Source organism: Hyla sarda, chromosome 4 (genome assembly GCF_029499605.1).
Source record: "Hyla sarda isolate aHylSar1 chromosome 4, aHylSar1.hap1, whole genome shotgun sequence".
In the NCBI taxonomy this organism is placed as follows: Eukaryota; Metazoa; Chordata; class Amphibia; order Anura; family Hylidae; genus Hyla; species Hyla sarda.
In genome coordinates, this window is record NC_079192.1 from 83,972,437 (window position 1) to 83,998,967 (window position 26,531).

At 38.9% G+C, this 26,531-nt stretch overlaps 1 protein-coding gene across 5 annotated transcripts in view; it reads left to right on the forward strand.

Moving 5' to 3' along the window:
• The window catches only part of UNC5D (unc-5 netrin receptor D), a 670,113-nt gene that overhangs the window by 609,951 nt on the left and 33,631 nt on the right, over positions 1 to 26,531 (forward strand). For all 5 annotated transcript variants that reach the window (XR_008892301.1, XM_056571520.1, XM_056571523.1 and 2 more), the window contains one exon: positions 18,095 to 18,259. Coding sequence is in view for 4 of the 5 variants with exons in the window: in XM_056571520.1 (XP_056427495.1) it covers positions 18,095 to 18,259 (165 nt within the window). In the remaining variant the exon portion in view is untranslated. The remainder of the gene's footprint in view (positions 1 to 18,094; positions 18,260 to 26,531) is intronic.

Sequence of the window (26,531 nt, forward strand, 5' to 3'; positions counted from 1 at the left end):
TAGTGTACTATTTTGTTCTTTGTTCCACAACAAATCATCTGCTGTATATACTAGTCTGTAGATGGTATAATACATACCCATCAGTCCATCCCTAATAGTCTGTGAAAGAGTGGAATTTTGGGTTTAGTACACAGCGAAATATATATTTTTCAGTATTGTGAGCCAAAACTAGAAGTGGAACCTACACAGAGAAAAATCTGTAATGACAGGAAAAACATGTCTGCTGAGTTTTGGTCCTGATATTAGTTTTGGCTCACAAGTATCAGTGCAAAATACTGACTGAAATACTGCCATGAGAAGGTAGCCATGGGCTGGGGTTCTCTAGGCTACTCAAGTATATGAATTTAAAGGGGTATTCCCAGATTTTTTTTTTTATTTGACTATGCTACAGGGGCTGTAAAGTTAGTAACATAGTAACATAGTTCATAAGGTTGAAAAAAGACCAGAGTCCATCAAGTTCAACCTATACCCCTAATAAGTCCCTTTTTGAACTCTTTTACAGAGTTCACCATGACCACCTCCTCTGGCAGAGAGTTCCATAGTCTCACTGCTCTAACAGTAAAGAACCCCCGTCTGTGCTGGTGTGGAAACCTTCTTTCGTTAGACGTAGCGGATGCCCCCTTGTTAAAGATACAGTCCTGGTTATGAATAGATCATGGGAGAGATCTCTGTACTGTCCCCTGATAAATTTATACATAGTTATTAGGTCGCCCCTAAGCCTTCTTTTTTCTAAACTAAAAAACCCTAATTCTGATGTAGTGTAGTTCATAATATAGTGTCTGTACCTGTGTTTTCTCACAATTCTTCTGAGATTTTCTCCTCAATAATTATTTTTAACAGCATACAAAATGACCGTTGTCTTAGATTTTTCCCAGCTTGCAATGCGGCCGAGACCTGACTCACTAGTCAGCTGATGACAGGGAGCCTGTCTGCTTCAATGGGTGGAGGGATCGCTTGGTGGGAGAGAGATGAAGCTGCAAGTAATGTAACAGCTGTAGGCACCCAGATTGAAAACCACAGGTCTTTTGATGGATGCAGCTCATTTATGTTTCAGTGGGTGGAGTGGCTGATGTGTGGGAGGGAGGAAGATGGAATTGTGGGATTTGTAGTCAAAAAAAGAAAAGTCAAACAAGAAATACCAGTTCACAAAAAGCTAGCCAAAGTATTATGGTAATCTCATGACATAGCCATTTAGCCCCAAGACAAGCGCAGATCCTTCCTAAGCATGTTCATTACTGTCTGACAGGTATGTACTAAAATCACCTTATGGTGTATAACCCCTTTAAGTGGCCAACATAAAACATCCCTCAGAGGTCCTATAGTCATGGCAGATAGACAGGGTGGAGAAAGAGACAGTAGTATGAGAAGAGATTTAGGATATTCACAATCACATTCTGACAGGCTGCTCCCTGCAGTTTGCTGCACTGCTGATCGGTGGCTGTGCTAAAATGTCAGCACGACACTGTCTTCCACGGGTTGACTTTCACATGTTTTCAGGATTTTAAAGGTTGTAAATGAATCTTACTCAAAAACATGTTTCATAACATTTAAGAAGTTCAATCTGATAAGATAACAGAGTAACATAGCTTCTAAGGTTAAATCAAAGTTTATCTAGTTCAACCCATTTGTAACGCTAGTAGTCAACTCCTGTCAATGTCCTGTCGCTTACCCCAGCTGTCAGCTCCGAGTCAGTGCTCCACTTTCTGCTGGTGGCCACCATGTTGTAGCCTTTTCTTCTGCTGAAGTTCCTGCTCTGAACCATAAAATGTGCACACATTCGGTTATTTAATAGGACAGTGCACACATCCAAAGCCTCTCCCCGATCCCAGCTCAGCATCACATATTTAGGGCTTTCTACTCCTCTTTGCCTGAGAAATATTGTGGTTTATTGTTTCCATAGCTAAGGTGTGCTATATTTCTGACCCTGATATCCTTTTATAACCTACACCTGTTTCTCCTGATTCTGCTTCTGCTTGTGTACTATATTGACTCTCATGTGCTTGACTCAGACCGTTGATCTTGAACCTGTGCCATCTGTCATGACTTGCTGCCTTCCCACGACCCATGCAAGGACCTTAACTAGCCCTGCCTGACCCCTATGTGCCTCAGTCTTTTTGTCTGCTGGGCTATCCACTACCCACACCAGAACCACTTTCAGAAAGTGTATTGGTACCCTCTTGCAGCAGCTTCTATATCTAGATTGGGTTAAACGGTGAAAACCTAGATGTTTGTTTCTCCCTGATTTTCGCCCAAAATCACACTGGTTAGGTAACACAACGAGTCCACACCCTTTGCTGTATTACATTATTGTCCAGCAGTGTTCATCCTGATGAAAACAAAAGAACAGTCAGTACTAGGATACATTTTGCATTACCTTTTGGGGGGGGGGGGGTAATTCCTCTGACAATCAGCATAAATTCATGAATCAAAATCTAGAAATCTAGTAACAATAATTGATTAAAAAAAATTATATCTTAACAAAAAATTCATCACCAGCCTTGCTTGAACCTATAAAAATCAGTTGTGGTCTGTGGCACTAAGGCCATGGTCACACATAGGATTTTGGACAGTAATTTTAGCCAAAAGCAGGAGTGGAAATGGCACAGAAAAAAAACATAACAGAAAGACTTGCATGTGTTCTATGTTTTAAACCCAGTCTTGGTTTTGGCTAATAAAAAAACTGACCAAAAGGCCATGTATGAGTTCAGCCTCCTTGTTCACTTTCCTGCTTTATACAAACAAAATTGTTGGCCATGCCAATAGGATAGTGTTGTACAACTAAAACTTGTTGACTCTTCCAACAAAATACATGATGTACACATACTTGTTTTTTCCCATATAGCTTTACACCTCAAAATGTATCCTATTTCCAAACATAAAATGGAACTTCAGGGTGCCATGAAAAGTGAGAGAGGCATTATAACAATGTAAATTCTTGGACATTAATCTTTATGGTGTATCCAATTCATACACCACTAAAAGTTCCATGAGTGCCGTAGACCCAAGTAACTATTAAAATTTACTACTTAGAGATAAAATGCAGATGAAAGAACCATTACTTTATAACAGCATAGTATATAAAAAGGGAAGTGATATGCTGAAGTATCATAAAACCCGCCGGGAAGAAGTGGCGTACGGAGGCTGCGGTGATTTAGGGAATGGGGCCTTAGTTTTAGAAACTCAAAGGCATTTTAAGGGTCACACAGAATTATAGTTTACTGTGAGGTTGAAGCCATGAAAAGTCTTTTTATCTAAGACTCCTGAATATGAAAAGCGTAATGTATTCAGCCGGCTGCATTTTTCTGCGTGTTTATGGTGCTTTTAGTAAAAAGAATGAAATAACATACATATTATATCAAATTCCACCAGTCAGCCTGTCACAGGCTGTGACAAGCCTAATGTAGGAACAATAAAGAAATATTAGCTTTGCTTTTCAAATTTTAGCAATTTTAGCAGACACCTGCAAGAAATAAATTTTTTGCCCATTGCGGCTTACATCGGCCTACAATGCAGTGACTACATTAAGCAGCTATTCATACAATGAAATTACTGAGAAGTTGGATGGATGTGAAAATAGAATAAGAGATTGTAGCTGAAAAAATACATTATATATCATTAAAAAGACAGCATGCACACATGCCTAAATGTCTGCAGGCCAGCTTCATATAGTAATAATAAGGAGATCTGCCGCAGGAGGTTGCTGCAGTTATAGGGGGAATTTATGAGACTCTGCTCCTTTTTACTGACCTACACTAAGTAGGCGAGACTTACTGCAAAGGGGCCTTGGCTGCCCCCCCAAGAGCCAAATTTAGTACCATTTACTTCTTGATCAATTTGATTAATCCAGTGTGGTGCTACACTGGTAGGGGTTTACTTAAAGGGGTACTCTGCCCACAGACGTCTTATCTCAGTGGCGGGACCCCCACAATCAGACATCTTATCCCATTTGGATAGGGGATAAGATGTTTGTGGGCTGAGTACCCCCTTTAAGTCTGGTGTGTAAAATATTAGTAAATTACCCCATAATATCAATGTAATTAAAAGGCAGGGTTGGGATGATTGGTCTCAGTACCAAGACCTTACGCCTGCATGAAACCCTCCCCACCCACCCACGACACAACCTACAAGCCCAACCTGACCCTACTCGCTGCGGCTAGTGGTGTGCCCGAGCCGCCTTCGGGGGTGAAGCTAAAGAGGGCATACCCATATGAATAATAATAAAGAATGACAAGAAGGGGATGGGATGGGAGGGAAAAGACGCTGCGACGTGAGGTGAGGGACTTACACCGCCCCTAAATAGTGGAGGCTCCTCCCATAAACACAGGTTTTAACCAGCCTTATATATATATATATATATATATATATATATATATATATATACACACACTGTGGGGGGCAATTCATTTAGCCTGCATGACTGCATTTAAGCTGTAGAAAAATCAAAAATCTGTGTTAAAAATTTGCAAATTTTTGCTGTTCTACACCAGTCATGATTTTTCGGAGAAATAAAAGTGGGAGTGGCCTGTGGAAAAGGGGTGTGGTCTAACAACATTTCTATTTTATTACCATATTTGCTATCGAGCTACATTTAAAAACAATGCAGCCAAATATTACTTCAGAGAATTTAAAAAAAATTTAGAGTCAGTGGGGGTTATTCACTATAACATGCCAGGGCACACAAATTAAAAGTGGCAACCAGACAGTACATACTCTTTGCCCCAAATGTCCCATTGCTCTAAAGTACATGATGTGGTATTTTTTTATAAATGTGCCACAATTTTTAGCTGACAACTGCCAAACTTTCACCTCTATAGCTTTCCCTCGATCTATAATTTTCACATCCTACTAGGCTTAACATATTCAGTTGTACCTCATCTTATTAGGTAATTACTCCCAATTTCTTTATAGGAAGGAGACAGTTCTAGACACGAAGACTTGATCTGAATGTCAAACAGTGTAGAAATGTAAGGTTTAACAGAAGAAATAAAACCTTCGCAAAGTCAATCCATCAACAAAAGGGTTAACATTTAGACTTTATCTCGGTTTGTCCAGAAAGAGTGTGAGAACTGTAAAGCTTCTCTATTTCAGTTAATCTTTAAAAAGAACAAATTTCTGAAGTAGCTGAGCTGAGGCCTTGAGGGTTTAATTCCTAGAAGCCTGTATCAGACCTCGATAGTCAGCCCAATAAAAAGGTATCACTATTTTAGAACATACTTTTTTTTTTTTTTTACTTTAGGCTTGAGAAGTCTCACTTACTTATCAAAACCATCAATCACTCTGTATTACAGGCTCAGTGGAGACCAGGCTTTTCAACTCTGCTTTTTTTTTTTTTTTTTTTATATAAAAAGACAGTAAGTGATCATCTTCTGTGATGCTCCTGCTCTTCCTTTATGTCTTATATAAACTGCAAAAATGAGAAACTTCAAGAATATTTTCTTAACATGTGACATTTTTGGGCATTTAATAACTTGCTCTACTCTTGGTGGATGTTTATCTTAGCAGGTGCTAAGTTAGTTTGTTTGATCATGTAAGATCACTATACTGAACAAGAAACAGCTAGCTTCATAGGCTTACAGTTCTCAACACCTGTTACCCTTAGACCAATATATGTTAGTGGAAGAAAAAGTAAGGTACCAAGTAGTAGTGAGAGAATCTCCAGAGATTAGTATAGTGATCTCTTATCTTACAATCGCCTCAGGTTATAATATTTTTAGAGTTCAATTATCGTTTCTGGACCATTGTAACTTACAACCAGACTCAACATCCAATGATACGGACAGCCCAGATCTGTGAAACGTGTCAACGGCTGGAAGAACTGACCAATCAGAATGGGCATTTCACTGGTAAAACACCTGTAATACTGAAGTGCATGTACTGACTGGGGTACCTCCTTACAGTACAATATAATCTGTACGACCCTATACCTGTGCCAGGGTTAGCTGCTCTTCTGGACATCAGGTGAGGGCGACTCCATTTTACTTTTTTGGGACACTGTAGATGGCCTTGAAGAAGCTCCTGTCCTCTACATAGACAGTAATTTACAACTTCCAGCAGCTTTTTTTTTTTACTTCTATGAGTAAGGGCTTGTTTTAATTGTCTTAGTTATATAACTTTTTTTTTGTATGTCTTTTTGGGAACTTTAGAAGCAATTACCAGGTTTCCATAGAGTTATGGTCTCATTATACAATTGTTTCAACGTACAATGGTTTTAGTGTACAATATTCATCCTAGAATCAATTGATATTGTAACTTGACCACTGATTTGAATAATCTAGCAAAATTTGTTTAGAATTCAGAAATGTCCCGATTGTCCTACTAATGCTGACACCTGTACAGTCCACTGATTGTCCATGTTAAGTGCTGGCCCAGCAAGTGTAATGGGTGAAAGCTGCAATACATACAGCATTGCTACTTCTGAGCCACTGAGTATACAGGATGAGGAACAAAAATTAATATTAGACTAATCGAAAAAGGTCAGGTTCCATGAATCTTAATTTAAGGTGAACTTCAACCCAGACCTATTCACTCATCTCTAGTACCAAGTCTTACAGGCACAGACAGAAAATAGAAAATAACAATGAAGTAATGGTCCATCGGATAATATTTTTTGGCTGTTACATATGTGTTACACCATAGATCTTATTTTTTTTCCACTAAATTGGACATAGTTTTTTTGAAAATGCTTTGCTCACACATTTTAAGTGCTAATATTAGTCGATATTACCTACACACTGGCTTTATCTATTACAGCATTGTTAAAGCACAAGGTCAAAGTGTTTACATTCCATACCAAAGAATATTTGAAGGCTATGTTCCATTATTTCAGTGTACTGCTCAGCTAACCTGTCACTCCATGTATGGCGGTTCTTGAACATGTATATTCCATGGGTCACTACACCAAGGACAACACTGATGATTTCTTATCATGGAAATATACTGGCCTTACATTCAATGTATTGTTTCATTATTTATGCCTTTACTATGTACTGTGCATTCATGCATTACTGCAGAAGATAGAAATGTGTGGTTAAAGGCAGAAGTATATTATAATATGTAACGTGAGGACAGTTTGGAACAAACACCTGTAAAGTTTGCAACAGACAGGTGTGAATGATATAATTTGTACAGTAAATAAGTCTATGCAGTGAAACAGTAAGTTGAAATTTTTGTTGATATCCCATGTTATACCGTTCTGTGAAAAAGACTTCATACCAGAACCAAGAGATTGGTGAACTCAAGTGATGTGAGGTGAGATCTGGATAAAAAAAAAAAAAAAGTTTAATCTCCAGAGGCAACAAGCCTTCTTTACCATAAGAACTATGGGAGAGATTTATCAAAACTTGTGTAGTCCAGTTGCCCATAGCAACCAATCAAATAGCTTCTTTCCTTTTTCAGAGGCCTTTTAAAAAAATGAAAGAAGCAATCTGATTGAATGCTATTGGCAACTGCACCACTCTTTCTCTACTCAGGTTCTGACAAATCTCCTCCTATGAATTTTTGGAACAGTCTATCTCAAGTGCTGGTCACAGCAGAAACAGCTGAGGACTTCAAAAAAGGCTTTGGAAAAATACTTCAAACTAAATACCCCTCCCCTTTATCCAAATCTTCTCCTTTCCTTGGGTTTAACTTGATGGACATATATGACATATGACTAAGAGCGCATTCAGCGCTTGAAACGCGTTACTTGTATCCTCCTTGTCTTATGGATTAAAATCATTTTATTTGCATCGAGCTGGATCCATCTCTCTTTGTTCTTCATATTTTCATCATTACTGGGAACACATTAATAGTGTTGAGTGCGAATATTCAAAATGCTAATTTTTACCACGAATATCGGCTCTTCGCGATTTCGTGAATATTTAGAATATAGTGATATATTTGTAGCGACATATATTTGTTTTTTTAATGCAAATATTTATGCAAATATTAATGCGAATATATATATATATATATATATATATATATACATACATATATATATATATATATATATATATATATATAAATATATATATATATATATATGAATATCGGCACTTCCAGACTGGACACTGATCCCTCCCTTCTTTTAGGTGAAAGATATAATTGCACATGCGCACTATGCAAATTTCATTACGAATTATCACATGGAAAGAAAATAGAGAACAAACATAGCGAATATGCGAATTTCGTGAAAATAGGACAAATATTTGTCCATATATTTGCAAAATATCAAAAATTTGAATATGGCCCCTGCCACTCATCACTACACATTAACACAGACTTTTATTTAATTAAGTCAATCAAAGTCAGCCCTGGGGGAGGAAGGTCCCCTTACCTGCCTCCTGCTGTTGATCGCCGATCCTATGGTGTATGATGGGCTTAGCCAGGCTATGACAGCAGATCACCGATCACACTGTATAATGCTATGACAAAGGCATAGCATTATACAGTAAATGCAATCTAATGATCACATATAAAAATCCCCTACAAGGACTTAAAAAGTGTAAGATAAAATTTTTTTTAACAATTGTCAAAACAATTAAAATATAATGTTTATAATCCTAAACAGTAAAATGCGAAAATGTTAAAAATGACCAAACACCATAAATACAGATTTTTAATCACATCATAGATCAGAAAAAGCGATCAAAAAGTCCCATCAAAACAGAAATGATACCGATAAAAACTATAGATCACAGGGCAAAAAAGAAAAAACACCAAAAGTTTTTTTTTAACTTTCTACTCCCAAATAATAACTTTTTGGTTTTGCTTAATATTTTATTGTAAAATGAAAGATCTCATTACAAAGAACAAAAACAAGCCCTCATATGGGTCTGTAGCTGAAAAAAATAAGAGTTATGGATTTTAAAAGGGGAGGAGGAAAAAATAAAAAACACATAAATTAAAATTGGCTATGTCCTTAAGGCTCAAATGGGCTATGTCCTTAAAGGGGTACTCCGCCCCTAGACATCTTATCCCCTATCCAAAGGATAAGGGATAAGATGTCAGATCGCCGGGGTCCCGCTGCTGGGGACCCCGGGGATCGCTGCTGCGGCACCCCGCTATCATTACTGCGCAGAGCGAGACACAAAAACGTGTCTGGGAAAAAACGTGCACACACAAACGTGTCCCCCATCCCTGGTTGGACTTGATGGACGTATGTCTTTTTTCAACCATACTAACTATGTAACTAACTATGTAATGACGGGCAATAAAGGGGCCGGAGCATCGTTACGTCACAGCTCCGCCCCTGTCAATACAAGTCTATGGGAAGGGGGCGTGGCGGTTGTCACGCCCCCTGCCATAGACTTGCATTAAGGGGACGGGCCGTGATGTCATGAGGGGCGGAGCCATGACGTCACGCTGCTCCGGCCCCTGTATCGCCCGTCATTACTCACAGAGCGAACTCGCTCTGTGCAGTAATGATGGCGGGGTGCCGCAGCGCGATCCCCAGGGTCCCCAGCAGCGGGACCCCGGCTATCTGACATCTTATCCCCTATCCCCTGTCATGCATCAATGATTCTGGCATAGCTGAATCCTACACTTTGGTGTAGCAGCCACAGTAAATCTGGGCCGATGTGTTTCTTAGAGCGGCTGTCTAGCCTGGCCATTAAATCTAAGTCAGCCTAATTGAAGTTATTCATGGACTATTTGTTATCTGTTAATAATGAAACGCTGAGGATGTGACTAAATGTGGCTGCACTTTATCTTATGAAATAGAAGTCTAGTTACATATGCTAAAATAAAGCCTATAAAAAAGGATTCTCTGAAGCAGACAACCTACTTAATGTGCCAGTCTGAAATGACAATTTGACACATGCTAAATCTGTAGATGACCTCAATTTCTCTAAATTATTAGGGGATTGAAAGTGTGAAATGGAAAATGAAATCAAAGTACTATACCTTTATACAAAAAATTAGAAACTCTTCATTTTTGGCCTTAACAGGATATATGTTTTATGTGCTATTAGAAATTTAATTAGCTTGTGGGATCTTTTTTTTCTGTTTGAAGATGCGCTCCTCGCTAAACACACCATCAAAGGCTGCTTAACATATCAAAAGATTCTGCTGGCGTCAAATGGTCCTAATCTTGGATCCAGGTATGGATCAGTCCAATAATTTACATCTCCAGGCCGTCTTTTTTTTTTTTTGCAGACCGTGTTTTGTTTGGCAGCTTATGTTGCAATAAGGGGAAGGAGTTGTAATGCTCAACTTTAGTGGTCTTCAAACTGTGGACCTCAAGATGTTGCAACATCTGGAGCTCCACAATTTGGCAACCACTGGGCTGGAATGTCATTGTATTTTTTTTTCTCATGTTAAAAACCCTATTTAAAATGTTTTTCAAAGACTTTTCCACTGTCTTCAGAAAAAAAAACAAAAAAAACATCAATATCAGATGAGTGGAAGCCATAATGATCAGTTGTGTGGTAGAGAGGTGGCTCCTGCATATCGAGTGAATAGAGCTGAAAGCCTCAGCTCTGTAATGGCTCAGTTTCTATTCACTTCAGTGGGAACTAACCATAAGTAACCCATCATGGACACTCCACAATTTACAGAGCTTGTTTCTTAGGGCTCCATTTACTCTGTATGTGGGCACAATAAGGTGTCTCCTAACCATATGAGAACAGTACCATAAGTGAAACACTATAGTTGAGAGACTATTTTACAGATTTTGCAATAGGGTCCAGGAGCTTTAAGTTACACCTTTGCATGGAGGCAGACTTGCACCTGCTATGGTGTCCATGGGAAACGTAGTCCAACTTAGTAACTTAAGACGGGACCTACTGTATCAGGCATTTTCAATACACTATCACAACTATGGTAGCAAGCAAGTCAGGAGGAAACAACAAGTAGCGATCATGTTTCTTATTTTACCTTGAAGTGGTAAAAGGGAGTCAAAAGGAGAACAAGATGGAGATGATGGGCTAAGATGACCTGGGCTACAACTTACTAAGTAAAGAGTATAGCATTTTATTTGTTTTAGTTTTTTTGGGGGGTTTACCCAATATATTTATACATACATTGTAGGTAAAATTCATTATAGTAAAGTGATGCTGTCCCTTTTTTTTTATATAACAGTTCTAACAGTAATACTTATTCTCATCATTGCTGGAGGTAGTTGGTCTGGTTGATATGTTCCATAGATATAAATGTGACATGTCTCTTGTTCCGAATTGAAAGAATATGTCTTCTGGAATCACCTCTGAAAAAATCATTCATAAATTTGTCTCTGACGTTATAATGCATTGCCCTACCTCTTATTAGATGGATGCAGTGGTCTGGAACTAGCTTAAGGCTTCGTAATCTGCTCAATAATTATGTGTCTGATGATAGGTTACAGGTCCCTTCTGTGTTATTCACCATGTAAATGAGACCAGGTGTCAAATCCAGAATTTTATAGAAGTCTTCTATATGCTTTAGTGAAATTCACCAAAGCAACACTTATCTAAGTGTAACCTGCCTAAAGCAACTTACAGTAGACAATTGAATCACGTTACCATTGCAATATACCTACTTGCTGTTTCCCAATTGGGATTTTACTATTTAGCAAAATTAGAGAACGGAAGATTTTGTTGTTCCTCTATCATAATTAATTTAATGTATTTTTGAATGATTACTTATATGTATTTTAGGTCAGGCTTAATAAAACCAGAAGTGCATAATATCTGAGAATGGTTATGGACACTTAGAAAATACTCTGGGCAAACCTAATGCGCTTGTTATGCCTAGTTCATGTCCTGAAGGGTTGGTGCATAAGACAGTGCAAGAACACCAAAGAAAGAGTCTATATATCATACACTGTCCCCTCAAGCCCTGCACTAAGCATAACACAGTGCATTAGTTTTGCCTGGAATGTTTCATTTATTAGAAATGGCACATTATTGTGTGTAATTACCCAATTGATTGGCACAATACAAATGGAGTATATTTCCTTGAAGTTTTATGTAAGATATTTCAATATGCATTTATGACTTATAGGCACAATGCAGGCAATTAGGTATTAGAAACTTAACAGCAAAAACAAAATGAAACAAAAATGTAGCCAGCACCTAGCCCAATACATGGGTGCACGCTGCTGTGGCAAGTACAAGACATGTAAAAAAAAAAAAAAGAAAATGGCTGCAGCACACTTGGTCAACAAAATGGAGGCTCTTAGCGCACTTTTTGATCAAAACGTGTCCCCCATCCACCACGTGGAGGTGGCTTCATATAGGATGGAACCCTAACATTCACTCACCTCAGGCTGGGCAACATGCTGGATCCACTAACAACCTAAAACCACCTCCTGTGAAATAGGGGAGGGGATGCACGGCTACAGAGGGAGCCACTTCCCCCATATTGGACACCAAAAACAAAATTAAACAAAAGTGTAGCCAGCATCTAGCCCAATACACGGGTGTACGCTGCTGTGGCAAGTACATTAGAAACTTAACCCTCCTAGTAAGTGGACTGAGGATAAAGGATGTGTCTATTGTAATGTCTGTTTCTGTGTTTTTGTATTTTTCAGCTATAGGTCCTGCTCAGACATTGTTTTTGTGTCTGAACAGTTTCTGTGCTAATTCTCCCTGGTTTGGGGAGAGTTAACCCTCCAGCCCTGGGAGTGTATAAAAGGCATCTTGAGGTGCTGCTAATAAGATCTCACTCTGACCATGTCTTGTTTTATGATGCACTTTAGCTCTTGTCTATTTGAGCTCATGTCCTGGGTTTTAACCATGGTTATCTGTCCTGTTTGATATTTAGATTATCTCCTGCTTTGTTTTAGTATATTGTCTGGTTTTAGTATTTGTGTATGTTTGTTCTGCATTTAACTTGATATATCTTAGTCCATGTTCACACTGTGCATTAAGTCAGTCCTGCTTTTGCCTTGCATTTTCCTGCTATTTCTAGGATATAATCCTGCTCTGAGCCTTGGGCTAATCCGTCTATCTAGGAGTGAATGAGTCTTGTGTCTGTACCCATTTTTGCTTGTATTTAGTATTTCTATTTCCTCCTAGGCCAGTATTTTGATCACTCGGTGGAGAGTGTCCGCTGGCTATTAGTCTATTTGGCTTTGGTATTGATGTCCCTCCATGTTTGGAGTGGGGTGTCTAGTGTGTTTTTTGTTCTTTGTCCAGTGTCAACAGTGCTATGGATTCCCTGACCTATTTTATGTTAGTTTGCTATATCCTGCCTTGTTTGTATTTCTATATCTGTTTGTTGGTTCTGTTATTTATTTTTTATAAATTTTCTATTTGTGTGAATTTACATGCAGCAGATTTGTTGCAGACATTTTTTAACCAGCCTAGCGGTATTCCCGAGTGTGACTCGGGGTTAATTTTCGCTGCTAGAAGCGGTAACCCCGAGTCACGCTCGGGGTAGAATTGCAGAGTTGCTGTGCGGGCTGCACAGTATATCGCAAAAGCAATCAAATCGCGATTTTTTGCTTTTTGCGATGTAGTGATGCAGCCCACGGGAAAACATGTGATTATCTGCTCGGGTCGGCTCCCGTTGCGGGGGCCGGCCAGAGCAGGTAAAGACATATACTAAAAGTCAGTGTTTCTCAACCAGGGGGCCTCCAGATGTTGCAAAACTACAACTCTCAGCATGCCCGGACAGCCAAAGGCTGTCCGGGCATGCTGGGAGCAGTAGTTTCACAACAGCTGGAGGACCCCTGGTAGAAAACCCTGAACTAAGTGTAAAAGTAAGAAGGAAGAAAATAAAAAAACCTTTTGCTCACCTAGTCCCGGTCCCTGAAGATGTCGTTCCCCTCCGTGCGCTCTGTTCACTGCTCTATTCATCTTACAGGACCTTTCCCTTTTCAGCCAATCACAGGCCGCAGTGGTGTAAAGCCTGTGATTGGCTGAAGGGGAAAGGGCTTGTTCTGCAGCAAATACACTAGGTTTGAAATCTGCCCGGCAAACCTAGTGTATTTGCTGCAGGACAAGGTGACAAGGTGACAAGGGGGGAATGTGACACAGGGGAGAATGTAACAAGGGGGGGGGGGGAATGTGACAAGGGGGGGGGAATGTGACATAGGGGGGAATGTGACATAGGGGGGAATGTGACAGAGGGGAGAATGTGACAAGGGGGGGGGATGTGAAAGGGGGGAGGAATGTGACAAAGGGGGATGTGACAGGGGGGGAATGGAATGTAACATGGAGGGGGGAGAAGGTAACAAGGGGGGGGGGAGAATGTAACAAGGGGGGAATGTGACAGGGGGGATTAATGTGACGGGGGGGGGGGAGAGTGTAACAAGGGGGGAGAATGTGACAGGGGGGATGAATGTGACAGGGGGGGGAGAATGCAACAAGGGGGGAATGTGACAGGGGGGGAATGTGATATGGGGGGGAAATGTGACAAGGGAGGGGGAATGTGACGGGGGGAGATGTGGAATTTCAATGCAAAAAATTGTACCGCTTTTGGTACAAATTTCCAGACGGAATCGTACCGCTAGGGAGGTTAAAGTGTCCAAATCACTTGGATACAGCTAACAATAAACATTGTGCCTGCTGCAACTCCCTCCAGCCCAATGTAACAAATTTTCAGTTACAGAAATGTCTGCACAAAATGTTTCACATGCAAATTCATCCATGTGAACACAGTATGCAAAGTGCCAGTTCCAGGAAAAATCTTGCAGTCAGTTCTCTAATCATGTCCTCCAGATGGATTGACATCTCCTAGACCATCTCCAGTAACTTTGTATGAGCTGGGGGTACAGCATAATGGCATATGATCGGAGAAGTGAGGTATACTGTTTTTAGCAACATTCTCTACCGAGAGAGAGTGAGAGAGAGAGAGAGAGAGAGCAGCTCTCTGATCACCTGGTCACTACGGCTCAGGCTTTGGATAATCCTGGTAAATGGCCCAAGTTACTCTGGGTGCTAAAGGGGGTTCCAGCATTGGGCACATACCATCAAAGACATCTATACTCCATAACAAGGCATATGCAAATAAACTGTCTTCCTCAGACACCCCACTTGAAAGAGTTTTTTTCAAAATGACAACATCCCCTATGTAAAGGATGGGTAATACGTGCCTATTTTTTGGGGGTCTGATTACTGGGGCCACTTTGAGTATGTGAAGGGGTCTCGGGTCACACTGTTTGTACAGGGTACAGTACAGTGCTTACTGACTAACATGGTCGAGTACAACCATAGAGTACAACAAAGATGTCCAAGTATAGTGCTTGGTTATTTTCGGCAGTCCAGCAGCGTTTTATTGAAATATCATGTCATAGTATATGTCATGGCAGAATTTTTCTTTCCGTATTGATTTAAAATCCAAAAAAGGGGAATGTATCAACTGGCAAAATTGTGTGCACAGTGGGAGTAATAGTGCAGATTTTTGCACAATGCGAAAACTGCTGTGCAGCTGTGTGGTTTTCGCAATTACTGTGCAAAATGCATAATGTTGCACATGTCACTACTTGCGTAATTTGCATAAATTATAGGGTCACACAATTTCTGACACCAGTTGGTAACTGCTGCAAATTTTAGTAAAAAATAAAAATAAAAAGTTAGCACAAGTGACCATTTCTGTGCACCAACCAGTACGTCTGCTAACCAGGCTTGGAAGCACACAACAAGAAAGAAAATGAAGCCAGTGCAGACAACATAAAGATTAGATGATAATTCTGGCATGTCTGTGCACAAAAAAAAAAAAAAAAAGTGCTAATGATAAATTCCCCCAAAAGTGATTGAAATGAAATGTGAATGCTTTTCTGAATATTGGTATCTAGTCCTGTGAACGTTAGCAACCAAATCACATCAATAAAACATAACCATTATATACACTTGCTTTCTTTTTCTACACTTGTTTCTTGAATTTCTGAATCCTACATTATGGTCTCTATAGTAAAACACGGGTTAAAATTAGCACAAAATACACAAGATGTTGTGTTCCAGACTGCAATGACTGTAGTTATCAGGTGAACATTGTGCGGAGTAAGTACCTTACATATTTTTGTGCCAATGGGTAAATGGAGCTGGTAGTGGCTCATAATAACATTCCAAATGGCTAAATTTACCTGAGAGAAAACCCATGTGCAGCTGACTCTTTATTAGGAACCTATAAACAGCAAAAAGCAGACATAATTATGCTTTACCAGTCAACTAAAACTCAAGGTATTAATCTCACATTAAGTGTAGAAATAGTAATAATAACGCAGAGCGCATTAGCTACAAATGGAACACCAGTTGAAGTGTAATTAGGATATGTTCCCAATGTAATCTGCATTGTTTTATGCTGTGAAAAGCCATTCACTTGTGAGAAATATATACTCTCTAATAGGAAAGGACGGGATATGGCGCAGGCAGGAGTGCTTAAAGTATTTTAGAAATTGTTTTATTTTAATTCCTATTATAATGAGGTTTCCAGCCGCTGAAAGAAATAAAATTATTGGGCCAAGCAAAACCTTATTTATTTATTTAGTTTACATCTTGAAACTCGGTTGTACATTTTTCCTACTCTAATTACTTTGAAAGTAAAAAGTGTTTGGATAAGAGCTGAGCAAACATGTCGGTCCCCATTGTGATATGAGCAAAACCTACTATTTAAAACTGAACTACATTGAAAAAAAAATACCTTGCAATGACAATCAGCTAAGGGCAAAATGTTACATAGTTAAGAGTTCATAGTTCAACCTATAACCTTACTGTGTTGATCCAGAGAAAGGCAAAAAATCTTTATGAGCCAGGTGTCGATTGTTCCATAAAACCTCCTTTCTGACTACATTTCTGGATCAGCACCCTAATATGTTTTTAAAGCACCCTTAATAAGTTTTTCAAGAAATGCATAGACCCCTACTGAACATGTTCAATGAATCAGCCATCACAACATCCTTTTTTAAGAGAGTTCCTTATTCTCATGGCTTTTACAGTAAATAATCCCTCTCTCTGAGGATGGGAAAATGTTATTTTTTTCACTGAATGTAGAGAATAATAAAAATCTGTGATTTTACATAATTTCTTAAGATAGGATCATCTCGGTCCCCAGAAAAACATAAATCAATAAATAAAAATAAGAAAAAAGGCCACTCACTGGTTACTGATACAAGGGCAGGTTAGGCACCTATTCCCATTATGAAGCAGATCAGCCACAATGCCATATAAGGGGGGGGGGGGGGGGAGACAGGTGCAAAATACTGATGAACAATCACTCACATGCCTCCTAATCATGAGGGAGGTTGTTGCTTAGTGTTATAATTGCACACAGATAAGGCATGCGCAGGGTTCCAGTAACATGATAATGTGTAGTGTACCATGCTGGCTTACAACCTATTTGTGACACCCATACTATTTGATCAGGTTGGCTGCCCAGCATCTTTTATGTGCCACCCACCATACAGTCCCCAACTCACACCTCATAGCATAGCAACATCCATAGGCATATGGCCTTGTCTGGTACTGAAAATCAGTTCCCTAAAAGGGATTGTTCCACCAACAAGACATATCAGCTATCTACAAGATAAGGAAGAAGTATTGAACACGAGGGGTCCAACTACTTGGTTGGACCCTGCTCACCATCAGCAACTGTGGATTCTATGGATTGGGCATATGTTTTGTTAGTGAATAGCATTGAGTGAGGCTCCACTGCAGTCCTTGACACAGCCACATGTGTGTGCATGCCAATGTCCCACTGTCTCATCATTCTTTCTGACTAGTTGGGAGTCCCAGCATCCTAAGAATAGGTTGTTACCTTACGCTATTTGGCATTGCAGGAGTTAAATGATAGGGTATACTTACTTAATAAGCTATTCAAGTAATTGGGATATACAGCTTGTGGGGCTAAATGTGTCTTTATGTAATATTTTGGCAGTAGATAGATGGCAGTAATTATGTGTGAAATGAAAGGTTTTAAAGTATCACATACCTCCCCTGGACAGAAGTGGCACTGTTGTGAAAGAAAGCAGCCATGGTTCCTATCCATTTAGAATTCCTACATTGTTAGTGGGGTCAGTGAAATCACAAACAGCTCAGTAGTTGTCCATCCTTTCAGCACCATGGACAGGGCAGAGAAGAGGCTGATGATAGTGAGATGTTGTACAATAGCTGTCCTTGGTGCTGAAGTTTATTATCAGGTGTCCACTACTGTATTGCATGCAGATGATCATCTTTGTCTTTATACATTGCAGGAGGTCCCTTTTTCTCGTGTCTGGTGCAGTAACCAGCAGCCACTGCACTGTGCCTTTTCCCTGGAAAGATACACGCCAGCCACCACCCAGCTGTCTTGTAAGATCTGTGTCAGACAGGTCAAAGGCCATGAGCTGATTCTTCAGGTACAAACATCAATTCTGGAGGTAAGACAGCAACACTTTGGTTACCGGAATGTTGCCTGAGCAATCTTTTGTTTGATAAAAAAATCTTTAATAAGAAGGTGCAACTTAATAATGAGTCTATTACATTTTGTTCTGATGTACTGTACAGTATCTTAAAGGAGTACTCCAGACATTTTTATTTATTTATCCTATATGCACCATTAAAATAATACATTTTAACTTACCTCCGACCACTCCCCTGAATCCACCAATATCTCCCATCCTCTGGCCTCAGTCTTCTTTCTTTTTTTGGGGCCCAGCGTGCCACACTGTGCTCAGCTAATCACCAGTTGCAGCATTGTCCTGCTGAGTGACAGTATGTAATGGGCTCCAAAGTTGGACCCCAAAACTAGGAAGAAGACCGGGGGAAAAGATAGGATAGCTATATTGGCGGCACCAGGGGCATGGTGGGAGGTAAATTAAAGTTTAGTATTTTACTGGTAGCATCCTGGGCAATTAGGATAAATTTTAAAAAAAATGTCCGGAGTACCCCATTAGGAAATGGATCTGTAGTCAGTAAACTTTTATAAATTAAAATAGTTAAACAATTTTAAACAAATTTGCTATTGAAATACAATTTTCTTTTTACACCTGGAAGATATAATGAAATAACATGCTCCTAATGATTTAAATTTTCTTGTTCGTCTGGCTTTTTACAACATTTTTATATCAAACTTTAGGGGCTTACCCAACTGGACATCTTCCTTACAAAATTTAGATCCATATTCTAAATCTACAGTAGTGTGGCTCTGCATCTCCTTTGTACTATTAAATGGCCCATATTCAACAAAATGATTAAAGAAGAATTCTCTATTTACAGTGCTGTGGGGGTCACTAATGTTAATGTTAAAGGGGTATTCCAGGCCAAAACTTTTTTTTATATATCAACTGGCTCCGGAAAGTTAAACAGATTTGTAAATGACTTCTATTAAAAAATCGTAATCCTTCCAATAGTTATTAGCTTCTGAAGTTGAGTTATTGTTTTTGTCTAACTGCTCTCTGATGACTCACGTCCCGGGAGCTGTGCAGCTCCTATGGGGATATTCTCCCATCATGCATAGCTCCCGGGACATGACATCATCATTGAGCAGTTAGACAGAAAACTTCAGAAGCTAATAACTATTGGAAGGATTAAGATTTTTTAATAGAAGTAATTTACAAATCTGTTTAACTTTCCGGAGCCAGTTGATATATATAAAAAAGGTTTTGCCTGGAATACCCCTTTAATGTGCCTTACATGGGTTGTCAATCATCTTGCTACAAAATTATACAATAGGAACAAAACTTATGTTAATTATATTCTGTACGAAGACCACTCTGAAAGACCGATTCTATAATATACAGACATGATGGTTATCAACCTTGCCTTGTCCATAGACAAATATATTATAGCAGGGACAACTTTATGGAAATTTAGGCCCTATTCATATGAGTTTTAGTACAACCAGCTGATTTTTGCTTTATTTTCAGACTGATAAATAAAACATAAGTGTAAGTTCACCAGAGTTTACAATCCACATCAATCTTTATTAAGTAATAAAAAAAAAAAAAAAAATTACCTTTCATTGAACTACACAGTAGATCAAAAGAAAATGTCAATTGCTATATAGTCAAAGCAGCCCATCTAAATGGATGTGGTAGGGGAAGAAATATTTTAGAATGGTTATGTCCATCTTAACCAATCAAATTGCAGACTCTTTTGTTGTAAGTTGGAAAAAAAAGCAATGATCTTGTTGGTTAATATGAGCAATTCATCTTTTTTGTACTAAGATTTGAAATTAAATTAATAATCTTTTATTAAATCCCTAATATTGGTATATTATTAAAAAAAAAACGTGAACAAATAATTGCCCAGCTCCATTTAATCTATAGACCAGAGGAGGAACTTATATCACTATGTCTCAATATCACTGATTTATAATCTATGACTAGACCTGCACTCATCACATGCCACGTATGGTTCTGATCTCCACTAATGTGGCCACTGGACTCCCTCAGGTGTCAGGGCCTTGTTGTAACTATACCCCCCTACAATTACATCCCTATAATGGCAGCTGGGCAACTTTCATAAATGGTCACTGTTGTACTATTGGCAAAGTTGTTGAAACAAGTGAATAATAAAAACAAAATGTAGTATGTCATAAAAATTTTTAAAAAAAGCACAGCATTCTCCATGTATCTAACTAACTTTTCCTATACACATGATTACTCTAAAAAGGAAATCCACTTCAAGACGAATCAGCTATCTGAGGGATCAGTTAAAATGCTGTCCATAGAAGTCTATGAAAACAAAGCGGGTGGAGCAGGGATCTGCAAATTAAGACAGAGGTAGAGAGACTCACAAAAAAATCTGCTTATAGATATAGCACTTGTTTTATATGACTCTAGTGCTTGATTGACAGCTTACACCTCTTAATAATGTACTCCATGCTGCTGTTTCTGTGGGTGTGCACTATATGGGAGACATCATAGCAGCTAGTCTCTACCCATTAGCTCAGGGACAACTGAAAATTAGAAATAGAACCTTTAGAGGGTTCTAGATAAGGAAATAATGCTACTTCTTACACAGAACAGCTTATCCTGAAAAGTTTGTTGGAAGGTTAAGGACCATATAAAACTCATTGAATATAATGACTTTAAAATGTAAGGTTCTTAAATACTAGTTATAAAGAAATAATCTAACTACTGTATGAAGATGAATCACATGGATTGACATTCTACACATCTTATAATTCTAGTAGAGACATGTAAAATCCTGATTTCTGCCTGGTTGCACAAATTTACTCTTCACTGCAAGGCAATAGCAGAATACATATCAGCATATAAAAAAAAATACCAGGTAGCATACAGAATCATAAGGGAAAGTGAATCTGCAATTTTAACTTCACCAAAATTCATATTCATCAAAGTGGCATTTAAAGCACAAGCCAGATAGGAGGCGAGAGATGGAGCCGGGACCTGAAATTGATGTGCGCTGTCTACAGTCAAGATATCAGCATTATTAACTGTCATTTTCTCTCACATTAGAGCAAAGTCCCATCTGCCAGTTATATCCCAGGACTCAGGAGACTGTTACGTGTGAAGTGTGACTGCTACCTAGAGACCATTTTATATCCCAGTATGAATAGGCTCAGCAGAGGATTAATAATACAGATAAATGCAATATGTGACATAGGTCTTTGTCATGATATGATGAATTGCAACAGTTCTCCAAATACAATGTTACCTCTTGTTAGCAGGGCTCCTCTCCCGTATCAGCCCTATAGATTCCCATTTATCAATTTCTTCCCTGGTAACAATTCTGCTTATACAATGGCCAATGACATTAGCTGCCATTTGCCTACTGCTTATTCCTCTCACACTATTTCTGGGGTATCTAACATAGTGTTATAATCATTGTTAGCATTTGTGTGTGTGTTTTATTGCAATAGTGTTTCATTGTAGCTATGGAGAGATATACTATAAAATAAAACCATAGGTCAAAGGAAATGTGTCATCAGTTTCACCTGCGCTAACCTGTCAGTACAGACAGGTAGTGCAGGTGACACTGATGACAACCATACTTACCTGGTACCGTTTTGTGTTCTGGTTCCACCGTACCCTTCCATTGTATCTTACATTCCGGGGCCAACTTGAAGCATGTGCAGAGCTTCGTGACATCACCATTGCTGCTTCTCTGCTAGGTCCCGCTGCTATTTGCAAATACATCACAAAGCTCCACCTATACTCCAAGTCGGCCCTGGAATGGAAGATACGGCGGAAGGATGCGAGGGAACCAAATCAGGAAATGAGACAAGGTGTGTATGGGTGTCATCAGGGTCACCTGCACAACCTGTCTGAACTGACAGGTTAACGCAGGTGAAACTGATGACAGATTTCCTTTAATTCTAATCCACAAAAGATGAATTATATAAAAGTAAAAAGCCCCTTTTATTGTGAGAACAAGACAATGGACAACATATCTAAAATAAACTTATGGTGGAAACTCAATATGGCCCCATAGAAATCAATGGAGCTTTTGACATTTAAGAAGAACACGGCCATATTGACTTCTCTATAAAAGTTAATGGACTGAAAGGTAGATGCTACATATTTCTTTAGACTTCAGTGCCAAGCTCTGTATTAGCTACTTAGAACAATATAAAATAAATAGAGTAATGGATATTCTGTAAAATACCATATTTTGAATAGGTTGGTACCAATTACTGAAGCAGGGTTAAAGTAACCCACTTTAACCCTGCTTCAGTAATTGGTATCAAACTATTCAAAATATGGTATTTTACAGCATATCCATTACTCTTAAAGGGATACTCTGCTGCCCCAGCGTTAGGAACATTTTGTTCTGAATGCTTGGAGCGGGCGGTGGGGTCGTGACATCACAGCCACGCCCCTTATGATGTCACAACACACCCCCTTAATGCAAGTCTATGGTAGGGGTGTGGTGGACATCAGGCCCCCTCCTATAGTCTTGCATTAAGGGGGCATAGCGTGACGTCCCAAGGGGCGTGGTCATGATGTCACGACCCTGTCGCCAGCACCTAGCATTCTAAATGAATGCTGGGTGCTGCACAGAGATCACAGCAGTCCCAGGAGGTGGACCCATACGATCAGACATCGTAACCCCTATCCGTTCATTAGGGGATAAGATGTCTAGGGGCAAAGCACCCCTTTAATGGTGCTTGGGTACTGAGTAGTAATATTGATTACATTGCATTTTTAGAATGAATTTAGCTTATTTCCAGATTATAATATGTTCACTACACTCATAAGTCAAAAAAGGTTTCTCCTTGAAAACAATGGCAAAAAGGCATGTGGATACTTATTGGCTATTCATGCTCCACTGAGAATTCTGGTGCCACCTTTTGGAGTCAGCTTCACTTCAAGTGAATGATTTACTTTATTTAAAATCCTCTAAAGGAGTACTCAGCTCCTAAACATCTTATTCCCATATACAACATGAATACACTAGGGGACATTGAAGCAAGCTTCTAAGCTGAGCTTGCCTTATAGCCGGTGAGTTACAACTGCTATCGCTAATGCCAGACATTTCCGATCACACCGATGTCTGCTATTAACCCTGTTGCAACCAATGTCAATTGCTGCATCTTAAAATGACAATTACCGTTGCCGTTGCAGATTTTTTATGGAACTGGATAATAAGTTAATGTGCATGAGTGTCTTTTGCCTCTCCCCTGTCTGCAGATATTGGGGTAAAAAGAGTTGGGCAGTAAAATTGAAAGGGAAAATATCATTTAAAAAAAAAGAAGAAATCTGGTGTCAAGAATTTTGATTGTAGGGGTTCTTGGTGCAGAGACCCGATCACTAAAACAATCAGAAATAATATTTTTGATTCAGAAAGCCAAGTGTGCAGTGTATGGATTTATAGAAAGTTTCACAGACCTATTTTCTATGGAAAAACACTGAACACATGGTGATATCATAACACATTTGAGTAGCACATTACTAGCTCAGGCTGCTGAATTGACAATTTAGATGTGTTTCATTTGCATTTAAGTCATTTTGTGTTAATCACTTTTACAGCATGTCAGATATGAATCATTGAACAAATCTTTTATCAATGAATATCCACAAGAAGGTTATGAACAGCAAAGAACATTCCGTTACAAAAACAACAAGGAGTGTTTAGTCATGTTAAGGATGTTGTCCGATTAGTTGAGAATTTAGACAATGGCATACATAGTACCAGAGGCGTAGCTTGTTGCTTCTGGGCCTAGATGCTAAATCTACAACAGGGCCCCATGTGACAATTATAATACTAGTCTCTTATGGGACATATGTGCTTTTGGGCCCCCTTAGGCACCAGGACCCAATGCGACTGCTATCTCTGCTACCTCTATAGCTACGCCCCTGCATAGTGCAATGAAGGATGTGTCAATAATTCACTTGCTTGAAAACCTAAGCAATTTATGAGTGTGAAAAATAACCATGAAGAAATTATAATAGAATTCAACACTTTCTACTATCTGTAGGTTATATATATATATATATATATATATATATATATATATATATATATATAATATTTTTTTTTCTTTTGTATGAAAGTTTAGTTTTTAATTTATATATATATATATATATATATATATATATATATATATATATATATATATATATTGTTTTTTTGTTTTATTTATCCAACACTAGCTCCCCTGTTAAAATAAACCTGGGTAGGAAAGGCTTATGGTACAAAAGGGAGTTCTATGTCTCTGTGCCCAAAGGCATGCTCCACAATTGCACCCTTATGTCCTGTTCTTGCAAAAACAATGGCAGACCTAACCTGTATCTATATCATAGCAAGATTTATTTTTCTAAGTGAGATCCTGGAGGTAAGATTTCCATCGTTCATTTCAAACAGATTTGTTAATGCAGAATGCCTGGTTCCTTGTCTCAGGGGGTAATGTGGAAGCAGGATAGAGATGGCTGCATTCTCCTGCCAAAGAGAACAGCTTGCTTGCTTTACAGTCCCCTAGGGTATTCAAATGTTTTATCTTAGATGTGCAGATTACAAAACCTACCATTCCCCTGCAGATTCCATTTACAGTGATATGGCATGTTACGCACCTTCCCCGCTTCAATCCTGTCTCTGCAATCCCGAACTAGTGATATATTGTATCACTAAAAATTAACCTGTAGTTAGTCAAGGCTTACAAGAAGGACAAAGAAATACACACTACACAAGCAATATAATGCCAGTTATATGAAAAAGAGATCAATACTGTATATGTATATTTTATCTGTTACAGACTACTGTATATCATTCACATTATCCTAGGCTAGGATTACATATGTGCATTGTCTGGCATCTTTTCTCTCCAGCACTGTACAAAATGTGCCTAAGGAAAGCTAATGTTAGAACTGAACCCATTCACTTGAATTAGCCAGTTTACATTCATCTGGCATCTTAGTTTGGACGGCGGATAGTTGGACTTGCCGGACCGGCACCAGACAGGGGAACACTTCCAGAAACACTGGACGCTGGATGCTACACAACTGATATGCCTGTTATCATCAGTTGTGGCATCACTTGGGTCCAGATTTAGGCTGGGTTCACGCACGGAACATATGTATTGCCAGCCTTATACTTTTAACACTAACAATGAAATTTTTCCAATATTATGACCAGGTTTATTGGAATTGGAAGAAAACAAAACATATGAACATCTAAGGTTGTAGGTTCAACATAGGGGATATGACAATGCTCATTTACAGGAAATAAGCTCTTTTATCTAAGGTGTGCTCTAAGGCAGGGTTCACACCTGTCCTGTATTCTCCATTGTTCAGAACAGAGCAGAAAAATGGGGGGGGGGGGGGCTGCTCCGGGGGAACCATTACCCACTGAACATGAATTGTGTTTGATTAACAGCTTTGACTTTAATGTTGTCCGTCAAGTTTCTAGTATGGTGTCCAGCATCTTATCAGACAAAACAGGGCACGCTGCACAATTTATTTCTAGATATTTTTGACAGAACCTACAAATAGGCTTCCAACAGAGCCTCCAACTGCAAAGTGTAAACACAGCCTTAGATTGAGTACCTGTGTTCACACATTGCAGTTGCATTACTGCTTCATTGCAGTACTGCCACACTTTTATCACAATATCACAGTACTGTCTCTGTACTGTAACATGTGAACACACCCGTATTGACACGTCTTAAATAAATTCATCAAAAAGGTTCTTTGCTTGCCTACCCCCGCCCCCCCCCCCCATGTTATACTGATTAGATTCAGTCACAAAATACAGAATTGTTACATTCAATGTATCACAGGTGACTCACTTTCCTTTTTTTTATTCATCTGAGCCGGACAGACTTTAAAAAATTCTGCAGCCTATCCCGGCCTCTATAAAACACAATTTCCATCCGTTATGCTAATTTTATATATGTGAAAGTGCCCTTATTTATGATGACTTGCTTTACTCTCAAATCTGCTCAGTTCTGAATTTTTCAACCGGCATGTCATCCATAATGCATGCTCAGCAAAAATACTAATGAGTACATTTTGTCAATTTACAACTGGAATTGGATTGGTTGCTATGGACTTTTGCTTTACCGTTCTTGATTAATTCCCCTAAATAAATTATATATACAGCTCAGACTGTCAGCTTCAATCTCCCATAATTTCATACATAAAGTATATAATTCTCCTTTACCATGTCTGAATACATATCTCTTGTTTACTAAACATATTAGTCATATGTAGATTATTTTGCATTTTAATGTTCTTAATACAATTA